Source organism: Paroedura picta, chromosome 1 (assembly GCF_049243985.1).
Source record: "Paroedura picta isolate Pp20150507F chromosome 1, Ppicta_v3.0, whole genome shotgun sequence".
In the NCBI taxonomy this organism is placed as follows: domain Eukaryota; kingdom Metazoa; phylum Chordata; class Lepidosauria; order Squamata; family Gekkonidae; genus Paroedura; species Paroedura picta.
This window is the reverse complement of record NC_135369.1, coordinates 18,296,714-18,316,527: the sequence shown is the minus strand read 5'-3', so window position 1 is coordinate 18,316,527 and position 19,814 is coordinate 18,296,714. Positions and strand designations below refer to the sequence as shown.

Sequence of the window (19,814 nt, the reverse complement as noted above, 5' to 3'; positions counted from 1 at the left end):
CACCAGTCCTACACTCTTTTATTCAATGCAACCAGCCCACAACAAGCGCGCCCAGGATTGTCAGGAATGTCATCTCAGGTCCTCAAACGCTTGGCATTCCTGAGTCCCCGTCGCTTAGCAACAAGGAAAGCCCCGCCCTCTCTGCGCTCGACATCCCTTCAGGAGCCGGGCCATGAAGCGCATGCCCTCTTTTGACCGAGGCCCGCCTACCTCCATGCTGCGGCCAATGGCAGAGCGGCCCCTTGAAAAGGCAGCGCCGGCGGACGTCGAAGGGGCGTGGTGGAAGCTTCACCCCCCCCTCGGGTCATGCGTATGACGCGTCGCGCCGAAGAGGGTACGTGGCAGTGACGTCGACGGTCCGCCCTCTTTTCGGAGCGTTTGTTCCTTCGTTCCTGGGGCCGGTGTTTGGGCTGGGGGAGCCGCGCAGAGCCGGACGTCGCAATCAGGTCTCCGAGGCCGGTGAGTCCCTCGGACCCTCCCCCCGGGGGCGGGGTGCTGCGTCCTAAACGCTCCCCCTTCCTCTCCCCCCTCACAACTCCCTCCCTCCCTTCAGCACTGGCGTGCCCCTCCTAAAAGGGTCCCCCTGTCGTGATAGTGGCCCTTTCCCCCGCCTGCCCTCTCTTCCATCCCCCCTTTTCCTGGGAATAGTGGTCCACCCCCTTTCCCCTTCCCCTCCTTCCGTGTACCCCACAAAATGGTTCCTTTTTTGGATTCTGTACCTTTCCTATACAGTGGTCATCTTCTCCCCCCCCCCCGATGTTTTCCACACTCAGTGGTCTAAGCTCTTTCTCTTTCTTCTTTATATATATATATGCTTCAGGAGGGCTCCGCCTTTCCGCTTCCTGCCGCTTTCTGTTGACAGTGGCCCCCCAGCCTGTCTTCCTCCTGCATCCTGTGCCCTTCTAGGACAGGGCTTCCTTGCCTCTTCTTAGTAGACTGTTCGAATTAGCAGGTTGGTTCACACTGTATGTCTTAATTGCCATCGTATGGGAGGGAAGCATGGCTCATATAGAAATATACAATAAATAAATAAGTTGGTGTGGTGCTGAGGGATGGTTGAGCGTTTGGACTGGTGTACTGGTGGCAGGCTGGGGGTGCCTGATTCTTGTAATGTGGTTTTGCGTGTCGATCTTGAGAAGATTATATAGCCCCCCATCAATGTGTGGTAGTGGTGGTTATTGTTTTTATAGAGCAATATAAGCAAAAAGCAACAGCTTCCTGTTTCACAGAACTTGCCATTTGGCTTGTTGTGGAAGGCCGTTCTACCCTACAGACTTCATCTTTCTGGTAATAACGAAGCTCTCATCCTAGCGCTTGGGCTTCTCAGGCTGAGAAATGGATCTAAAATAACTCCCCAAACAAGGATGTTAATCTGGATTGCTGGCTGAACCCAGTAACTGCTACCACCACTATGGCTCTCCTATATGAGCTTAAGAATTCACTGCACTGGATCAGGCCAGGGAGTTCCACTCAGCAATAGCCAGGTAAATGAGTTTCCTTTGGTAGTGGGGGAAAAGGCTGTTAAGACACAACTGACTTCTAGTGATCCCCCTCATGGAGTTTTCATGGCAAAAGATGAACAGAGGTAGTTTGCCATGCCCTTTCTCTGTGTAGTGACCTTGGACATCTTTAGTGGCTTCCCTTCCAGTTAGTAACTAGAACAGACCGCGATTAACTTCTAAGATCTGATGAAATCAGGCTACTTTGGGCTTTCTGTAGCTTCTTTCAATAAAAAGTTTCTGAGCAGGATGTAAACTGGTAGATTTCCCCTAGTATCTGGTATTCATGAGACCTGCTGGATCAGAACAACTGTGTAGTCCAGCCCTACCTGTTATTTATTTTTATTTCATTTATTTATCTAATTTATATACTGCCCTATCCAGCGTTGTTTAGAGAAGCATTGCTTCTCTTCATGGAGGTTCAGTTACTTATATTGATTACTCATTATTGGTAGATTCGCCTTCTGTGAATTTGTTTCTTAGAAAGCAGCCATTTAAGGTAGCAGTTGCATTACTGCATCTTGCAGTATTGAAATTCATAAGTTATTATCTGTGTTATATGAACTAGGTCTGTTCTGATCTTACCAGTGAGCAGTTTTGAACTGGAAGATTTATTGAGATTTGACTTAGTATATTAGTTTGACATGGTATGGAAAGTGCTGTCAGGTTGCATCCAACTTGTGGTGACCCTGGAAGGTTTTAAAGTAAAAAAAATGCAAAAGTATTTGTAGTTAATTTTAAATCTTGGCTAAATATTGTTATTTATTGGAATAGTTTTCATTTAAAGGTAGTTTACAGATTAAAAATCCACATAGAACAATTGAAAATCTATAGCAGCTGTTAAACACTGGGAACACTTTTAATTAAAAAAGACTTTTAGAATAATAATAAAAAGTTTCCAGCTGATGAATGGAAGTCTCTAAAGAACTTCATACTACTCCTATGTCGTATGAAGAAAATTGGAGACCAAGACGTATGAAGAAAGGTTGGGGGAGCTTGGTAAGTTTAGCCTAGAGAGGAGAGGACTGAGAGGGGATTTGATAACCATCTTCAAGTACTTAAAAGGTTGCTATCTAGAGGATGGAGCAGAGTTGTTCTCTCTTGCCCCAGAGGGACGGACCAGAATGGGATGAAATTAATGCAAAAGAAATACCATCTAAACTTCCGGAAGAAGTTCCTGACAGAGCGGTTTCTCAGTGGAACAGGCTTCCTTGGGTGGTGGTGGGTTCCCCATCTTTGGAAATTTTTAAACAAAGGCTAGATAGCCATCTGACGGAGAGGCTGATTCTGTGAAGGTTCAAGGGGGTGGCAGGTTACAGTAGATAAGCGATAGGGATGTGAGTGGCCTGCATACTGCAGGCGGTTGGACTAGATGACCCATGAGGTCCCTTCCAACTCTATGATTCTGTGATTCTAAGGACTGTCTGCATTTTTTTTGGGGGGGGGACAGGTTGGAGTTGAGTGAGCCTTTTTGGGTTCCCTCTGATCATATTGCTCCAATGGAGGCCTCCTACAACAAGGCTTCTTTGGCCAGCCGCAGAGCATGAATATACTGACATGTACAGGTGAAGTCATGGTACCAGGAACCTAAGTTAGTTAGGCCTTAAAAGACATCTAGCTGTTCTTCTGGCACAATGTTAGAGTTCTGTGTTTACTGCAGCCAATTCCTCTAGGTACCTTGCCACTGAGTTCTGAACCAATTGGAAACTTCTGAACCATTTTCAAAGGTAGTCCTTCTGAACCATTACAATGATCAAAGCTGGATGTTACCAAGGCATATATTTATTTATTTATTTATTTATTTATTTATTTATTTATTTATTTATTTATTTATCATACTTATATACCGCCCTCCCCGGAGGCTCAGGGCGGTTTACATCATAACAGAGAACAATACATAAAACAGTCTGTAACATGTATAACTGATAACTAATAATTGTAACCAAAATAACAGCACAATATAACGGTATAACAATATAGTACTACAAACAGGTCCAGGGCTTATTGCTGGGATTCTGAGGGGGGTGGTTTCTTTATTGAATTCTGAGGGGGGGGTGGGGGGGGAGCAGAGGCCCTTGGTCGCTGTTGATTACGTCTGGTCTCAGCCAAATGCCTGGTGGAGGAGCTCCTTTTTGCAGGCCCTGCGGAACTGTTTAAGCTCCGTCAGGGCCCTGATCTCTTCTGGGAGCTCGTTCCACCAGGTAGGGGCCAGAACAGAGAATGCTCTGGCCCTGGTCGAGACCAGACGGACTTCTTTAGGGCCAGGGATCCTTAGCTGGTTGGTGGTAGTAGAGCGCAGAGCTCTTTTGGGGGCATAGGCGGGGAGGCGGTCCCTCAGGTACACTGGGCCCTGACCGCGTATGGCCTTGAAGGTAATAACCAGAACCTTTAGTCTGATCCAGAATTCAACTGGTAACCATTGCAGCTGGTGGAGAATAGGCTGGTGGACAATATGACTTGTGGCCAGATCCACCTTTGTCCAGAAAAGGTTGTTGCTGCTGAACCAACCTGAGCTGGAAAAATACACTCTTGGCGAGTTCTGTTGCATGGTCAGGATCAGGATCTATTCCCAAACTGCAAGCTTGCTTCTTCAAGGGGGACTATGCCCATGTCCAGTGTTCGTAGAGTGAGCAAAATGACATTGGCAACTCACCCCTCATCCCCTGGCTGATCTCTTGATCGGAGCCTTGAAGCAATTGTGTGTGTCTGTAAAGTGGCATCAGATAGTTTCCAACTTATGGCAAATCTATGAATCCATGTCCACCAAAATGTCCTGTAATTAATAGTCTTGCTCAGGTCTTGTAAACAGAGGGCTGTGGTTTCCTTGACTGAGCCAATCCATCTCATGTTGGCTTCCCTTTTCCTGCTGCCTTTCCTAGCATTGTTGTCTTTTCCATTGATTTTTTTTCTCATAATGCGATTAAAGTACAATAGCCTCCGTTTGGTTCTTTTAGCTTCTAGGAGAGTCCACTTGATTTGAGAACCTCCTTATTTGTCTTTTTGGCAGTCCACAGTATCCCAAAAACTCCCAACACCACATTTCAAGTGAACCCATTTGCTTCCTGTCAGCTGTCTTCATGGTCCAGCTTTCACACGCCTGTACGTTAATGGGGAATACTATGGTGTGAATGATCTTGGTCGCCAGCAGTACATCTTTACAACTCCTTCATAGCTGCCCTTCCCAGTCTTAATCTCCTTTTCATGACTTGGCTGCAGTTTCATATAGATTAGTGATATTCAGTCCCATGGTTTAGGAGCCACCTGTGGCCCTTTAGCCTGCCCCGTGTGGCTCTATTGAAGACAGCAGCACCTGCCCCATGTTTCAGAAAAGTGGGCAAGGTCCCTAACCCGTGAGGCTTGTGTTTGGTAGGTGTCTTCCACATTGAATCAGCCATCCTCAGAGCAACAGGTGAGCTGTGACCCTCACTGAGGTGCAAGCCTCATGTAACTGTTTTGGTTGATGGTGATAGTGGCTGATGTAGGTGTTGGAAAAGTTTAGGAGACCTAGTGGCAGCTTGTGATGCTCCTTAAGCCACCTGTACCACTTTCTGAAACCTGCCTTCCTGGGAGGATTGAAACCATCCTAGTTCAGCACCAGTCATACCCGTCTCTGCCTGGTATTTCAAAAGATACTGATGGTTGATGGTACCAGAAGCTCACAAGAGGACCTGAAGAACCAGCAGAAACACACTCCCCCAGGGAGGACCTGTGTGGATCCCCCATCAGGGTGACCAACACAGGGTTTTCTTGTGTGTGTCCTGGCCTGCATGACAGCCAGGCTGAAAGCAATCAACATAATAGGTGTCCTCCAGAACAGGGGTAGTCAAGCTGTGGTCCTCCAGATGTTCATGGGCTACAATTCCCATGAGCCCCTGCCAGCATTTGCTGGCAGAGGCTCATGGGAATTGTAGTCCATGAACATCTGGAGGACCACAGCTTGACTACCCCTGCTCCAGAAGCCTCTGAACTTACAAAGACCTTGCTTGAAAAGGGCAGATGGGTTACTGGCCTATAATTATTCAGGTTTGCTGCAGCCAGTGTTGATTTTCTTCCTCGGCGAAAAACCCAACAATTGCCTCTTTCAGTGATAGAGGAACTAACTTTCTGTCAAGGAAGCATCGACGATATTCATCATCCATGAGGATAGCTGACCTCTTGCAGGTTTATGTAACCATGAGGGGTCCAAATAAACCCTGCCGCTGTGCTGTCTGAAGTACTAACTAGGGGAAGCAAATCTGTAGAATCCTGACTTGATATAAGCTCAACCGAGTGCGACCCACAGATGTTAGGAGGTAGCTTGTCGCCCTAACTTGAAGAGGGGAGGAGAGGGAGTAGTAGTAGTACTTCTTATATGCCGCTTTTCTCTACCCGAAGGAGTCTCAGTGGCTTATGATCGCCTTCCCTTTCCTCTCCCCAGTGAGGCTGAGAGAGCCCCGAGATTACTGCTCGGTCAGAACAGCTTTATCAGTGCTGTGGCGAGCCCAAGGACACCCAGCTGGCTGCATGTGGAGGAGGAGCAGGGAATCAAACCTGGCCCACCAGATTAGAAGTTGGCGTTCCTAATCACTACACTAAACTGGCTACACCAAGCAGAAGGAGGTGGGGTAGAAACTGCACCAGAGCCCCAGAAGAAAAATGAATGTATGATTGAGAACCGAACTCTCTCTAACATACAGCTTTCTCAACCACGGTTTTGTAAAAACCTGGGGTTTCTTGATGGCCCTGGAAGGGCTTCCCAAATGGGTGGGAGTGAATTAATTTTTTATACAATTAAAAAAAAATTGTTACACATCTAATCGGGTGATATGGTAATGTCGAATTGCTCCTCCCCCATGGCCAGTGATGGCCTGGGAAGGAGAGGGGGGCGCAGGTGGGCATGTCCACAGCTCTGCAATTTCTGGAGTTTTTCAAAGCTTGAAGAATGTTTCAGGGGTTTCTCAAGGGTAAAAAAGTTGAGAAAGGCTGCTCTAACCATAACCAGACAGCACGATTAAGACACTAGTGCTAAGACACTATAGGGCAGGGGTAGTCAAACTGCGGCCCTCCAGATGTCCATGGACTACAATTCCCATGAGCCCCTGCTGGAATTGTAGTCCATGGACATCTGTAGGGCCGCAGTTTGACTACCCTTGCCATAGGGTATATGTGCTTGGAGCTGGATGACAACTAATCCTTTTATGTTGACTATAACGGCTGCAGATTTAGCATTTCCCGAAGGCTTTGTCCACCATCCAGCCTTCCACATTTTTGCTCAACATTTTATTGCAACTTTGTTATACGTCTCAGGGTCAGAGAACATTGTCCTAAATTTACCGTTCTCTTGGAAGCGGTTATTGATCAGCATAAAAGGATTACTTGTCACTGAAGATAATTGTTTTGTGAAAGCATCAATGGAACCGGGGAACGCCGTGGCAAGTCTTCTACCTGTAGATAAAAGTTGAAGAGGATAAGAAGAAACTTGCTTGGTTTGTTTTTTGTTTGCAGTATTTTTGTAGTTGGGTGGTCTTTTTTTTGTGTATCATTCATCATTGACGGTAAACACCCCCCCCCCCCATTTACAGATGACAGTGCAGTGGCAGCTGGAATCAAGAAACGCCTGTTGATACCTCATTGATACCTGACCCTGGCAGGAAGCTGACAGACTGACCCCGACAGCCTCCTTTCCAGTCCATTTTGAACTAATTGCCAGTGCTGAGCTTGCTTTTCTGCCTGAAAAGATCCCATTATCTGTAGTTAACAGCTGTTGGTAGCTCTGCAAAGGTATCTTTCATCATGTATCAAATATGTCCTTTGGTAGCCCTTGCAATACTTTGCACCAATAAGGTGGTGGCGGTTTGCAAGATCTTTCATTGTGAAATGCTTTGAAGCTAGCTCGCAACACAGAATGAAATGCGAGCTTCAAAGCTTTTCAAGGGAAGACGATCCCTCGCGTGCAGTGTCGTAGCCCCAGAGATTTTGTTATTGGATAGAACAGTAAGATCACCCCCTCCTCTTTTTTTACTTATATTTGAGTAAATACCGTTTGTGCTCAAAGTAAAAACAAAACGGTGAACTCCCCCCCCACACACACACAGCATATTGGTGTAACTTATTTGACTCCTGATGATTTAAATGCTGCAGAAGTTCGGATACATGGGAAGGGATGAAGTGTAAGGAACTGTGACTCAGATCTCTTCTTGGGACTGTGGTGTTCATGTTACATCTTGTGCTAGTGGAGAGAGTCAAGTGTAGTGGCTGTGGGGCAGTGGATTTCTCTTAGAGACTGGAGACCTTTCTTTCTGGGTGTGTGCATTTATTTTTTGTCTAGTTTAGTTCTGCCAGTCTTCCAAGATCCACTGCTGATTTTAGGAAACTTTTCTAAGATTTCATCGTTGTGCGCTCCCCAAGGGGTGTGGACTTCTAGCAACAGCAATCCAGAACTTAAGCAAGGAAGTGCTCTTCTCCGGCAACAGATCCATTGCTGAGCATCAGAGCTGTGGACAGAGACCTCTGCACTCCAGAAGGCGTTTTGCATTCAGCCTGCTAAGTGCAGCTTGTTTCTCTTTCCATTCCATCATTATGACAAGGGTGGCCAAACTGTGGTTCTCCAGATGGTGATGAACTATAGTTCCCAGGAATTATGGGAAATGTAGTCCATGGAGATCTGAGAAGCCACAGTTTGGCCACCCCACTTTATGAACTATCTTCAGACTACAGTGGGAATCTTATTTGAAAGTACAGTTCTTGAAAGTTGTGGACTCTCTTGCTCTTTCCAAGCTCTCATTGTCCAAGCATCAGTTTGGTGTTGTGGTTAAGAGGTGACGGCTTCTAATCTGGTGGGCTGGGTTTGATTCCCTGCTCCTCTACATGCAGCCAGCTGGGTGACCTTAAGCTTGTTACAGTCCTGATAGTGCTGTTCTCACAGAGCAGTTTCTCTCAGAGCTCTCTCAGCCCTACCTCCTCTCACAGGGTGTCTGTTGGGTGGAGAGGAAGGGAAGGCGATTTGTAAGAAGCTTTGGGTAGTGAAAAGCAGGGTATAAAAGCCAACTCTTCATCAATCAGTTACTGTGAGCCTAGGAAACAGGTAGCTAACCAACAGCCCGAGCTGGCTATCCCAGGAGGGTGAGTAATAGAAAGCCAACAAATAATTATTAAATAAATAAATAAAACAGCCATCCTGGCCTTTTGAACATCTGGTCTCTGACCCATTTCCATTGATGGGTACTCTGATGGCATTTCCATTGCTGGGTCCTGACCGTCTGCTTTCCTTTCCCTCCAAGCACCAGGTTATGTGCCTCCATGAATACGAGGAAACGCCACGGCTCTAGAAACACCGAACAAGGCGTTTACCTGGGGCCTTCCCAGACGCAAGTCCTGCCCCCGCTCACTGCTGCCCCAGCCCCAGCCCCAGCCCCAGCAGCACCGCCTCCGCTCCAGCCTGACACCATGTCGTGTCAAGATCGCACCCAGGAGTTCCTCTCCGCCTGCAAGTCCTTGCAAAGCAGACAGGTGAGTACCACTCGGGGGGCAAACCGTGCAGTGCAGGCCCTGTATGAACTTTGTGCTTAGCGCACCATTTCAGCTGCTCTTACAGCTCCAAATTAAAAAACATCTCCACCCTCCCCAACCCACCTATCTGCCATACATCCAGGGCAGACATCCTATGCTAGAACATTGGGGGAGGGTCTATAGATCTCTTCTTAGTTTGGCCTCAACCAAATGCCGGGTGGAAGAGCTCCGTCTTGCTGTCCCTGCGGAACTGAGTCAGTTCCGTCAGGGTCCTCAGCTCTTCTGGGAGCTCATTCCAACAGGTAGGATAATAGCAGTGTTGGTTTGTTGTCTTTCCACCCAGAAGTTATTCTCTACTGGTAGGTCTTCTCCAGGCTGGGTGTCTCAGTGGGGGGGGGGGCATTTTGTTGGGGAGGGCCTCTAAGTATTATAAGGTTATTGACCCCAACCAAAGGCTTGGGGGAAGAGCTCTGCCTTGCAGGCCCTGCAGAACTGTGCCAGCTACCCACAGAAGAAGTTGGGCCAGCGTGAGCATGCAAAACTGCCTTCAACTAAGTTAGAGCTGTAGTATTGTCCTGGAAGTGCCGCAGCCTCAGATGGACGGCAGTGTTTGCCAACATCAGCTCCTGGAGGGGCTTCAACTGGCATTGTTGGGGTCTTTCTGCTTGTGTTTTCCCTCTCGGCCATGTCTCCTGTCCAGCAGCAACAGGACACTCGGAATGTTCCCTCCATTTCTTGGGACTAATATGCTAATGATTACCCCTGTCCATCTTTTTAGAATGGCCTCCAGCTGAGCAAACCAGCGTTGAACGCTGTACGGCAAAGAAGTGAATTCACCGTCATGGCCAAGTGAGTTTTGCTGCGTGGAGATGTCCAGAGAGTAAGAGAATGCGGGGTGTAGGGTGAGGCACATTACAAGAGCTGACTAGCTTCTCCCTGTGTAGAACCGTGGCTCAGCAATGTTTGGCTGTCACAGCTTGGTGAAGCAGGGTCACCCTCTGAAATTGGTCAGCTCATGCTCTCTGCTTTCATAAAGTGTCGGCTAGATTGGATTGGGACACTATGGTAGCTTACAGAAATCTTGCTGATGCCAGGGTCTACCATGCCTAAATTCTCCTCTCTTTCAACCCCTCCCCTCTTCTATCATAAATGTTGCTGCTGGAATTTTGCATTAACAAAATCCTGTATTCTGTGGTCCAGGTTCACTCCAGGGAAGGCAGACCTGGACTGAAATGCCTTTCTTTGCCACCCCAACCCTAGTTTAGAATGTTGTGGCTCAGTGAATAGTATTGGGGAGATGAGTTTTCATTGCAGTCTTTAGAATCGTAGAGTTGGAAGGAATCTCCAGGGTCATCTATTCAACCCCTTGCACAATGCGGGAAACTCACAACTACCTGCCCACCCACAGTTACCTCAGTTCTCTGCCCAGATGATGAATGCATCATTAGTGAAGGCAGAATATGTTTTTGGATTTCCTGATTTTACATACCTTCTGCACAGAAGAGAACTCATCTTGGGGCTTGGGATGGATTCTTTTTAATTAAGGCGCATTGACAGTTCTGAATTCTGTTTTTAAAATAATGACAGTAACACAGAATTTGTAAGTCATGAGCATGGACATTTTGGTTGATAACACAATTGCTTGTTCTTCTCAGGCGCATTGGGAAGGACCTCAGCAACACTTTCGCCAAGCTGGAGAAGTTAACGATCTGTGAGTATTTGGGGAGGGCTGGATGAGGCAGAAGGGAATAAGGAAGCCTTCTGAAATGGGGCATTTCTTGGCTGGCCTTCAGTGCTGCTTTATTTAGGCAAGGGTATGTCTGTGTGTGTGTGTGTGGGGGGTGAGTATTAGCCTGAGCAGAGTACTTAGTGTTTTTTTTTTGTGGACTGAAGCTGTAGCTAACCCATATAAGACCCCCTCGCCCTAATAAAAAGTGTGTGGTAGCCCCGCCTTGCAGAGGTTTTAGTCTTAATATCAAAGCTGGAATTAGAGAGAGGACAGGGCTTAAGGAGGCTTCATCATCAAAGCTCCAACTCTGTGTTTTCAGTGGCCAAGCGGAAATCCCTGTTCGATGACAAGGCAGTAGAGATCGAGGAGCTAACCTATATAATCAAACAGGTGAGAGAATCGGTCTGGGGCAGGTGGAAGAACACAGGAAAATGGTCCTGCTTCTTCCCCACCCGCATCCTTTTAAAAACAACCTTCCTGCTGTAAGAAAAGCAAGCTGGGAAAGCAGCCAAGGGAAGGTTAGAGCCAGCCACACGGGAGGGGGGAGATGTTCAATGAAAGATCTCTTTGTGGAGTTCCTTCCTGGTCACCCTCCTTTGGGGGTTTGTTTCTCCCCACACAGGACATCAACAGCCTGAACAAGCAAATCGCGCAGCTGCAGGAGTTCGTGAAGGCCAAGGGCAGCCAGAGCGGGCGGCACGTGCAGACTCACTCAAACACCGTGGTGGTGTCGCTGCAGGTCAGGCGGGACGAAATTCAGGGATTTGGGGGGTGGCCTTTGCAGGCAATATAGGGCCCTCCTTTATTTGCTGGTGCTTAGACCTTGAGGACAGTTCAAACTCAGATGGGAAGCTGCCCTCATAAGTAATGACTTAGGCTTTCTTCTCCATAATGGCAGATCCAATACTAAGGGTGTTTCTTCCCTTTCCCTTTCCCTTTCCCTTTCCCTTTCCCTTTCCCTTTCCCTTTCCCTTTCCCTTTCCCTTTCCCTTTCCCTTTCCCTTTTTGGTGGGGGGGGTCTTTGCCTTAGAGCAAAACCAGAAATGTAGTCTAGTATCTCAAAGCTTCACCTAACTTGTAGGGTTCTTGTAAGGATAAAATGGAGAATTGGTCCTCATTGGAGAGAAAGGGGGGGGGGGAATTTATTAAAAATAATAAATAATAATGGTCTCAGTAGAAGCTAACTTCATTTGCAAGGTAGTAATAACCAGGTGAAGGTGCTGGGATGGGGCTCTTTGATAGAGGCCAGCAGGAGAGTCTGCCGGGTTACCTCAGTATCTCTTTTAGGGACTCAGTTTGGTAAAGCGGTTAGGAGTGCAGACTTCTAATCTGGCAAGCCGGATTTGATTCCCTGCTCCTTTTCCACATGCAGCCAGCTGGGTGACCTTGGGCTTGCTAAAGCACCAATAAAGCTGTTCTGACTGAGCAGCAATATTAGGACTTTCTCAGTCTCACCCACCTCTCAGGGTGTCTCTTGTGGGGAGAGGAAAGGGAAGAAGATTGTAAGCCGCTTTGAGATTCCTTAGGGTAGAGAAAAGCAGCATATAAGAACCAACTCTTCTTCTTCTTCTTCTTCAGTGATCTCAGGGCTCTCTCAGCCTCACCCACCTCACAGGAGTGTCTGTTGTGGGGAGAGGAAAGGGGAGGCAAATGTAACCTTCTTTGAGACTCCTTTGAGTAGAGAAAAGCGGCATATAAGAACCAACTCTTATTCTTTTTATCCTCCCCTTCCCCTTGTTTTCCAGTCCAAGCTAGCCTCCATGTCCAACGATTTCAAATCTGTCCTGGAAGTGCGAACAGAGGTAAGGGTCATCTTGTGGATCCCCCGCCCCCACTCTCCAGCATCACCCCAGGGAGTTTCCCCAAAACAAACTGGCCGCCTCGGATGTCAGCTGTGCTGTTGACCCATCCGCAGATCAAAGGGGCAAAAGTATTTTCTGCCTTTGCTTTATTTCCCCATTTCCCATCTGCTTCTTTTCCATGTTTCTGCTTTGAAGAAAAATGAAGACCAAGTAGAGCTGATCTTTTAACATTCCCATGAGTATGTGTGAGAGAGAGAATTGGCCACATGGGACGGCAGACTTAACCCATAATGCTAACTAGACATCGGGGAGGTTCTTTTTAATAGTGTTCCTTTCCTGGCATCTCCAGTTAAGGGACTCTGGTAGCGAGGCCCTTTTCTGGCAGTGAGGCTGGAGAGCGACTGCCTGTCGGAGAAGACTGCACCGGGGTCAACAGACCTGCGGTTGAAATTAGCACAAGGTGGCTTCATACACATTGAAGGAGCTCAGCAGTTGGAAGGGCCATCAAGTTGCGCTTGACTTACATTGTACTCTCATGAGGCTTTCAAGGCAAGACATGAACAGAGGTGGTTCGCCATTGGCTTCCTCTGTGTAGCAACCGTGGACGCCGTCCGAGGTCTCCCATCCAAGTACTAACCAGGACTGAGTGAGCTTAGCTTCCGAGATATGACAATATTGGGCTAGCCTGGGCCACCCAGGGCAGGGCGGGGCAGGATTTAAAGGTAAAGGTATCCCCTGTGTGAGCACTGGGTCATGTCTGACCCCTGGGGTGACGCCCTCTAGCGTTTTCATGGCAGACTCAATACAGGGTGGTTTGCCAGTGCCTTCCCCAGTCATTACTGTTTACCCCCCAGCAAGCTGGGTACTCATTTTACCGACCTCGGAAGGATGGAAGGCTGAGTCAACCTTGAGCCGGCAGCTGGGATCGAATTCCCAGCCTCATGGACAGAGCTTTCAGACTGCATGTCTGCTGCCTTACCATTCTGCGCCACAAGAGGCTCTTGGGGCAGGATTAGCCGTCATGTAATCCAGCTTTTCTCAACTTTTTTTTACCATTGAGAAACCCCTGCAACACTTTTCAGGCTTTGAGAAGGCCCAGAAATGGCACAAAGGTGTGCAGAACATGGTTGGGAAGCAGAGCTGTGGACAGACCGTTATAATGTTCCATGTAAATGTATGCAATGTTCCATGTAAACCCCCCAGAGCTGTAAAGAATAGGCAATATAAAAATCCTAATAAATGGCCACCTGGAGCCCCTCTCCTTCCTTTCCCCTCTAGGCCCATCAATGACCACATAGATCACCTGATAAAGGTTTAATTTTTAAAAGTATTAAAAAAATTGTTTACTCCCACCTGTTTGGGAAACCTTTCCATGACTGTCAAGAAAACCAACAGTTTTATAAAACCCTGGTTGAGAAAGCCTGGTGCGATCCAGTACATTGCTCTCTTTGGAATGACCCAACTGCCTTAACTTGGGAGCACAGAGGCAAAATCTGGAGCTTGTGGCAAGCCCTGCGTGCTTCCGCTGTCCAGGTGCGCACCTGACTTCCTGAGGTAGCCCGCTCTAACCTCTCCCCGCTTCCTCCTCCAGAATCTCAAACAGCAGAAGACTCGACGAGAACAGTTTTCCCGCACACCGGTGTCCGCCATGCCCCTCTCCACGAGCCATCTAGGTGAGCCAACGTTTTGCACCCTGCCGTCTCCCCAGTGACTGGAAGCGGGCATTGATGTCTTGTGGCTGGGGGGGGGGGTAATGGGAGAAGCCAGGCGGTTGACCCTCGGTCTGCAGGCACTGATGGCTGGCAGTTGGTTCTGCAGGTGGAGCTGCTACGCTTCAGGATGAGCCCCGGCGCTCGGGGGATGTGGCAATCAACATGGACAACCAGATGAGCCAGCAGCTGCAGCTAATTAATGAACAGGTGCTTTGGAGTGTGTTTGTGTGTGTGGAGGATGTAGGCATTGTGTTTTGGGAGGGAGAGTGTGTGGAGTGATGAGAGAGGCAACTTCAAAAATTTGGCCCCCCCTACATAAAATGCCCAGCATGCTGACTGACAAAGGACACATCTGTGTCCCGTTCCCCCCCCCCCCCCCGTTTCTCAGAAGAAAGAGGCAACCTGTGGGATCGAGGAAGGGTCACAGGCTTGCCTTAGCAAAACAGGGCGGTGTCCGGGCCTCCCCATCTGCAAGCAGTAACCTTGCCTCCCTCCTCTCCCCTCTGCCCTCTTTCAGGATTCGTACATTCAAAGCCGGGCAGACACCATGCAGAACATCGAATCCACCATTGTGGAGCTGGGCTCCATCTTTCAGCAGCTGGCCCACATGGTCAAAGAGCAAGAGGAGACCATCCAGAGGTATTGTGTGAGAACCAGGGGAGAGATACGTTCTCTCTAGCATTGTTCTGGGTAGAAAGCCCAGCAGCCTGTTGCAGAACTCTTGTTAAGGTGCCCTGTGAAGAGTGAGATCACCGATCCATGCAGTTCAGTGTTGTCCTGGCCTCCCTCCAGAGCAGGGGTAATCAACCTGTGGTCTTCCAGATATCCATGGACTACAATTCCCATAAACCCCTGCCAGCAAATGCTGGCAGGGGCTCATGGGAATTATAATCCATGGACATCTGGAGGACCACAGGTTGACTACCTCTGCTCCAGAGGATCAAGCGGAGGAACCTCTTTCATAAGGATATAAGAGCCCTTAGCAGGAAATGCCAGGGATTGAGTCCAGGGATGTCTGCTCACCCAGTGTTGTATTATGGTAATGAGGACCAGCTGCACGTCTTTCCCCATTGCCCAGTGGGGATTTCAGCGCTCCTTTCGGGTCCCTAAAGACCCAGTAGTTTGCCAGCTACTCAGCTGAGCTATAGCAACTGTTGAGAGGCTATAGAGACAGAGGTGTTCCTAGGTCAGCCTTTCTCAACTTTTTTACTCTCGAGAAACTCCTGGAATATTCTTTAGGCTTCGAGAACTCCAGAAATGGTGTGATCATGAAGAATATGGCTGGGAAGCAGAGCCCACCAGAGCCCCCCCCTCTTCCTACCCCTCTTCCCCTCCAAGCCCATCATTGGCTAATTGGGGAGGGTGGTCATACGACCTGGTAAATGTTTAACAAATTTTAAAAACTCCCATCCATATGGGAAATCCTTCCAGGGCTGGTTTAATGGATGATATTTTGGGTTTTAAACCCCCTGATTTTTTATTTATTATTTATTTCGGGAGCTTGTGTGCTGAAGAAAAAGGGAAATGTAGTAGCTTGAATCCACAGGAGGCGTTTCTGTGAAAAGAAGGAAGTGATTTTTGCAGATCAGGCCTCCATTTGCTGCTTCAGACTGTTCTTGGGTGGGCGCTCCCTTTTGGGGAACACTAGGGGCCATTTCGCACGGCTTCAAAATAGCACAATGGTTGCTAATTGGAAACGCTACTAATTTGCCATAACCCACGACGTCGTAGACAATCTGCAACAATCCTGAAACCGACCCACAAAAAGCGCTTCGTTGTAGCGCTTTCAGGGGAATCCAGAAAAGTGGATTCACCCTCCGGATAGCGATACACTCCTGCAACCAATCTGCAACAGTAGCGCTAAAGACCTGTGCGTTACCATTGTTGCTGGTTCTTCAAAGTCCCTCCCCCTGGCTCTCTCCTCCAAACTTCCGGCGAAGCGATCGCCATTTTTTTTTCTCCGAGCGAGCGGGGATAAACGCACCAGCGAGCCTCTTTCTGTTTAGAGGCTTCCCTGGCTTCAGTCCTTCACCTTTAGTCACTAAGCACAAACCACATAAAAGCCCATTTGCTGAAATAAAGTCCCTTTATTTTTTACACATAAATTCAGCCGAAAATCGGGCCCGTGAGGGGGGGGGGGGTTTATCACTCGAGGCAGTGTGCCAACGATCATACAATCAAACGACAGCTCACATTAGGCAGCTGGATGGGTCTCTCCGTAGCAACGAATCTACCTAGATTCATTGCTATGGGTCTGTTTTTTTTTTAAAAAAACCTTTCTTAAAGGGAAAGGGGCTGTTTGGGAGCATGCTAACGGCTGCCCATTGGCTGCTTGACGGCCAGGGGCGGGACGAGCTTCGCAATAGCGCTTCCTTTCTAGCGATTTCTGCCGAGACCGGAAGCCTGTGGGAAACGCTAAAAAACGCAACTGATTCCACTACAAAGGCAGGTATGCATAACGACGAATTCCACTATTTTAAATGGCGATTTTTCATTCCGCAAACAATTTGCAACAAAGATCCCCGTGCGAAAAGGCCCTAGGGGAGGGAAGCAGGGAAGTCCAGGTCTGTGAGTGGAAATCCCTTCTGTCCATGGAAATCTCCGAGCCACTGGTCTTGGACTGATTTTTTTGTGCTTTGGAAGTCCAGTAGCCCAGGGGTAGTCAACCTGTGGTCCTCCAGATGTTCATGGACTACAATTCCCATGAGCCCCTGCCAGCGTTTGCTGGCAGGGCTCATGGGAATTGTAGTCCATGAACATCTGGAGGACCACAGGTTGACCTACCCCTGCAGTAGTCCCTTCAAGGCCATCAAGATGTTTGGAGTGCAAGCTTTTGAGTGTCAGAGCTCTCTTTGTCATCTGAAAACTTATGTCTGTCTTTATTTATTATATATTGAGGTTTATAGACCGTTCGCAACAGCATTTTAACAATTGAAAAATCTGTACAGTTTCAAGTTTTAAAATAATCTAAAAATGGTTGTAAGTAACAAACAGAAGTGCTCCTGCAGCTACCCCTCTAATACCGGTTTTCACCAGGTGTAGAATGGAAGCGGAGTAGGAATAAGGATGAGCCAGCTTTATTGGCTTAAATGAATAAGAGATGCCCTGCCTCTCCAAATCTGTTCAAAGCAACAAACAGTACACAGTATGTTTAAATTTCACAGCAGACTGGCAAAAACAGCTAATAAATTTGCTGCCCAAAAGCCAGCAACCTCTCAGCCAAGGAGAAGGTTACTCTCCACTTACAGTCGATCGCTACATGTGCTCAGCCAAATTTGGGGGGGGGGGGGATGGGGACGACGACGACAATAAAACAGCTAACAAAACCATTATCCGCCTGCCCCAACCCTTTTTCGTTGAACTTCTATGGGGTGGAGGCTGCCAGGTTTTAAGAATGAGTAGGCTTCACCCGCTCTTTCTTTGCCGCTCCCCAGAATCGATGCCAACGTGGAAGACGCCCAGCTGAACGTCGACGCCGCACACACAGAGATCCTGAAGTACTTCCAGTCAGTCACTTCCAACCGCTGGCTCATGGTGAAGATCTTCCTTATCCTCATCGTCTTCTTTATCATCTTCGTGGTGTTCCTGGCCTGATGGCGAGGGCCGGTCTTTCCCCTGGGCTCCTCCCGTATTGGGACGCTGGACTCGATCTTCTGGTAGCCGGCATGAGGCAGAGGTCCCCGCTGCGTGTCTGGCTCTGAAGAGGTAGCGACAGCCATCCTCACTCGTTGTGACTTTTGGCCCGGAGCGGGGCCACTCTGATTCAGAGTGCAATAGCATTCGGACTATGCTGTGAAGGGCTTTGCCTCAACTTCTTCCCCCTCCTCCCCCTGACGGGGCATGACCCATCGGGGGTGTGCAGAGGGACCAGCATCTTATTTCCCTTTCCTTTATACTATCTGCTTGCCCCTAATACCTGGGACTTAAGCATTAACCGATCCACACACCCCCTTCTTCTCATTGGTACGGACCACCAGCCCCACATGACATCTTTTTACTGTACGCAGAGGAAAGAAGCAAGCTGCCCCTGGGCTGTGCCTTTTGCACAGGGCCTGTGCATATTAAGTCTTCCCTTCTTTTGGGATATTTAAGTATTTCTTGCTGCTGTAAGATGTGGTTGGGATCGGAGTGGGGGGGCTCCTCTGTGCAAGCAGAATTTGCCTAGTACAGGCCAAAAATAGCTGTCTGGAATAGATTTGGCTCTTTGCAGAGTGGAACAGGATTTTCCTCTTTTCGTTTCCCCATAATTCTCCTAGAAGGAGAATTCTTTATCCTTGATATGGTTGACCAGAGTACGCCAACTCACCTGCATGGGGGTGGGAGGTCAGCAGGGCTTGGCTCTGTTCCCTGCCTTCCTTCACCATGATGCTTCAGGAAGGCACCTGGATCTCTTATAGATACTGGGCTCTTTAAACACACTTTACTACTTTCTGGTAAATGAATTCACCCAATAGTGCCTCCTCTTGCAACAAAGCAGTTTAGGCCTTTGCTATGAACCCCCGTTCTTCTCCCCCCCCCCCAAAAAAAGAAGAAATTGTAGAAAATTTCCCACTGCCCCTAAGTTTTCTAAACAGCCGAGGCCGTTTCACTCCTCCCCTCCTGACTAGGTTACAGGGGCTGAATTGACATTGATTCAAAGCTAAGGGTCATCCATTGTCATTCCCCCATCACCTAATTTTCAGGCCAGTCTGCTTTTGCTCCCCTCCTCCAGTTGAGATGGCCTTAACATTCCATTGTCAGCGTTCTTTTCTAGCCCCCCCCCCCCCCAGTGCACACTTTCATCTCGTGTGCTGGCCCGGTTAATCTGTCTACCTAGCAGAGAGGAGAAGGGGTGGGTAGTGGTCATGATACCTGATTCTCAGTCCGGAGAAGAACAGCCCAGGCTCCTGCCTGCGCTCAAAAGCTATTAAAAATGTATTTTAAAAAATACACCTTTGGCCTCTTCTGTATTGTATACGCTTGACTGTGGTCAGTATGTTTATTTTCTTGGAATAGTAATATATACTTTCCAACCACGTTGAACCACCGATGAGAAAAATAATAAGCTTCCTTATATAAAGTCAGCCCATTGGTCCAGGTAGCTCAGTATTATCGTCTCTGATTGGGAGTAGCTCTTAGTGGCTGCAGAAGGAAAGATGATTCCCTTTTATATAGGACTAGCTGATAAGCCTGCTGCAGTCAGGAATGCAACAGGTGCTAGTGAGGTAGCTGGAGGAGGGGCTGTGGAGGCAGCATGCGGATGTAGTGGGAGGGGGCGGGAGATGGGCGGTGGATTTATCCCGGCATAGCGTTGGCATCTGCGGGAAAGGCAGTGGGGCAGTGGGTAGCGGGGGGGGGGATCAGTGTGGCGCTCCGCGATGGAGGGAGTCAGCCGTGTCCCTGATGTCCACGGCACTGGGCTTCACGTTCTGTCGCGTCATGGAGGCGACGGTGCTGGTGGGGCCGCAGCGGCGCTTGGCTGACGGCGTTGCGGCTTCTTTGGCAGTGGCGAGGGGCTCCCGTCATGGAGCCAGGCGGGTATGGAGCTTGTAGGTACGAGACGCTGAAGGCGGCTCATGGTTCGCATCTGGCTGGATGGGACAGG

At 48.5% G+C, this 19,814-nt stretch overlaps 1 protein-coding gene across 2 annotated transcripts; it reads left to right on the top strand.

Moving 5' to 3' along the window:
- Nucleotides 1-281: 281 nt before the first annotated feature.
- On the top strand, nt 282-19,159 carry STX5 (syntaxin 5). Of its 2 annotated transcripts, XM_077324343.1 has the most exons (12): nt 282-459; nt 821-952; nt 8,759-8,987; nt 9,766-9,836; nt 10,643-10,698; nt 11,036-11,106; nt 11,339-11,455; nt 12,462-12,518; nt 14,110-14,191; nt 14,337-14,437; nt 14,748-14,869; nt 17,665-19,159. In XM_077324343.1, exons 3-12 carry the CDS (start codon nt 8,778-8,780, stop codon nt 17,822-17,824), a joined length of 1,047 nt encoding a protein of 348 aa, XP_077180458.1. In that variant the 5' UTR covers nt 282-459; nt 821-952; nt 8,759-8,777; the 3' UTR covers nt 17,825-19,159. The 2 variants fall into 2 exon arrangements, with proteins under 2 accessions (XP_077180458.1, XP_077180451.1); XM_077324336.1 differs by lacking the exon at nt 821-952 and having other exon boundaries at nt 284-459.
- The last annotated feature ends 655 nt before the right edge of the window (nt 19,160-19,814 follow it).

Excerpts from the sequence above, each read along its gene's own strand:
- STX5 (XM_077324343.1), top strand. The coding sequence starts at position 8,778 with ATGAATACGAGGAAACGCCACGGCTCTAGAAACACCGAACAAGGCGTT. Across the intron at positions 9,837-10,642 it reads GAATTCACCGTCATGGCCAA|GCGCATTGGGAAGGACCTCA; the intron begins GTGAGTTTTGCT and ends TGTTCTTCTCAG. Across the intron at positions 11,456-12,461 it reads CCGTGGTGGTGTCGCTGCAG|TCCAAGCTAGCCTCCATGTC; the intron begins GTCAGGCGGGAC and ends CTTGTTTTCCAG.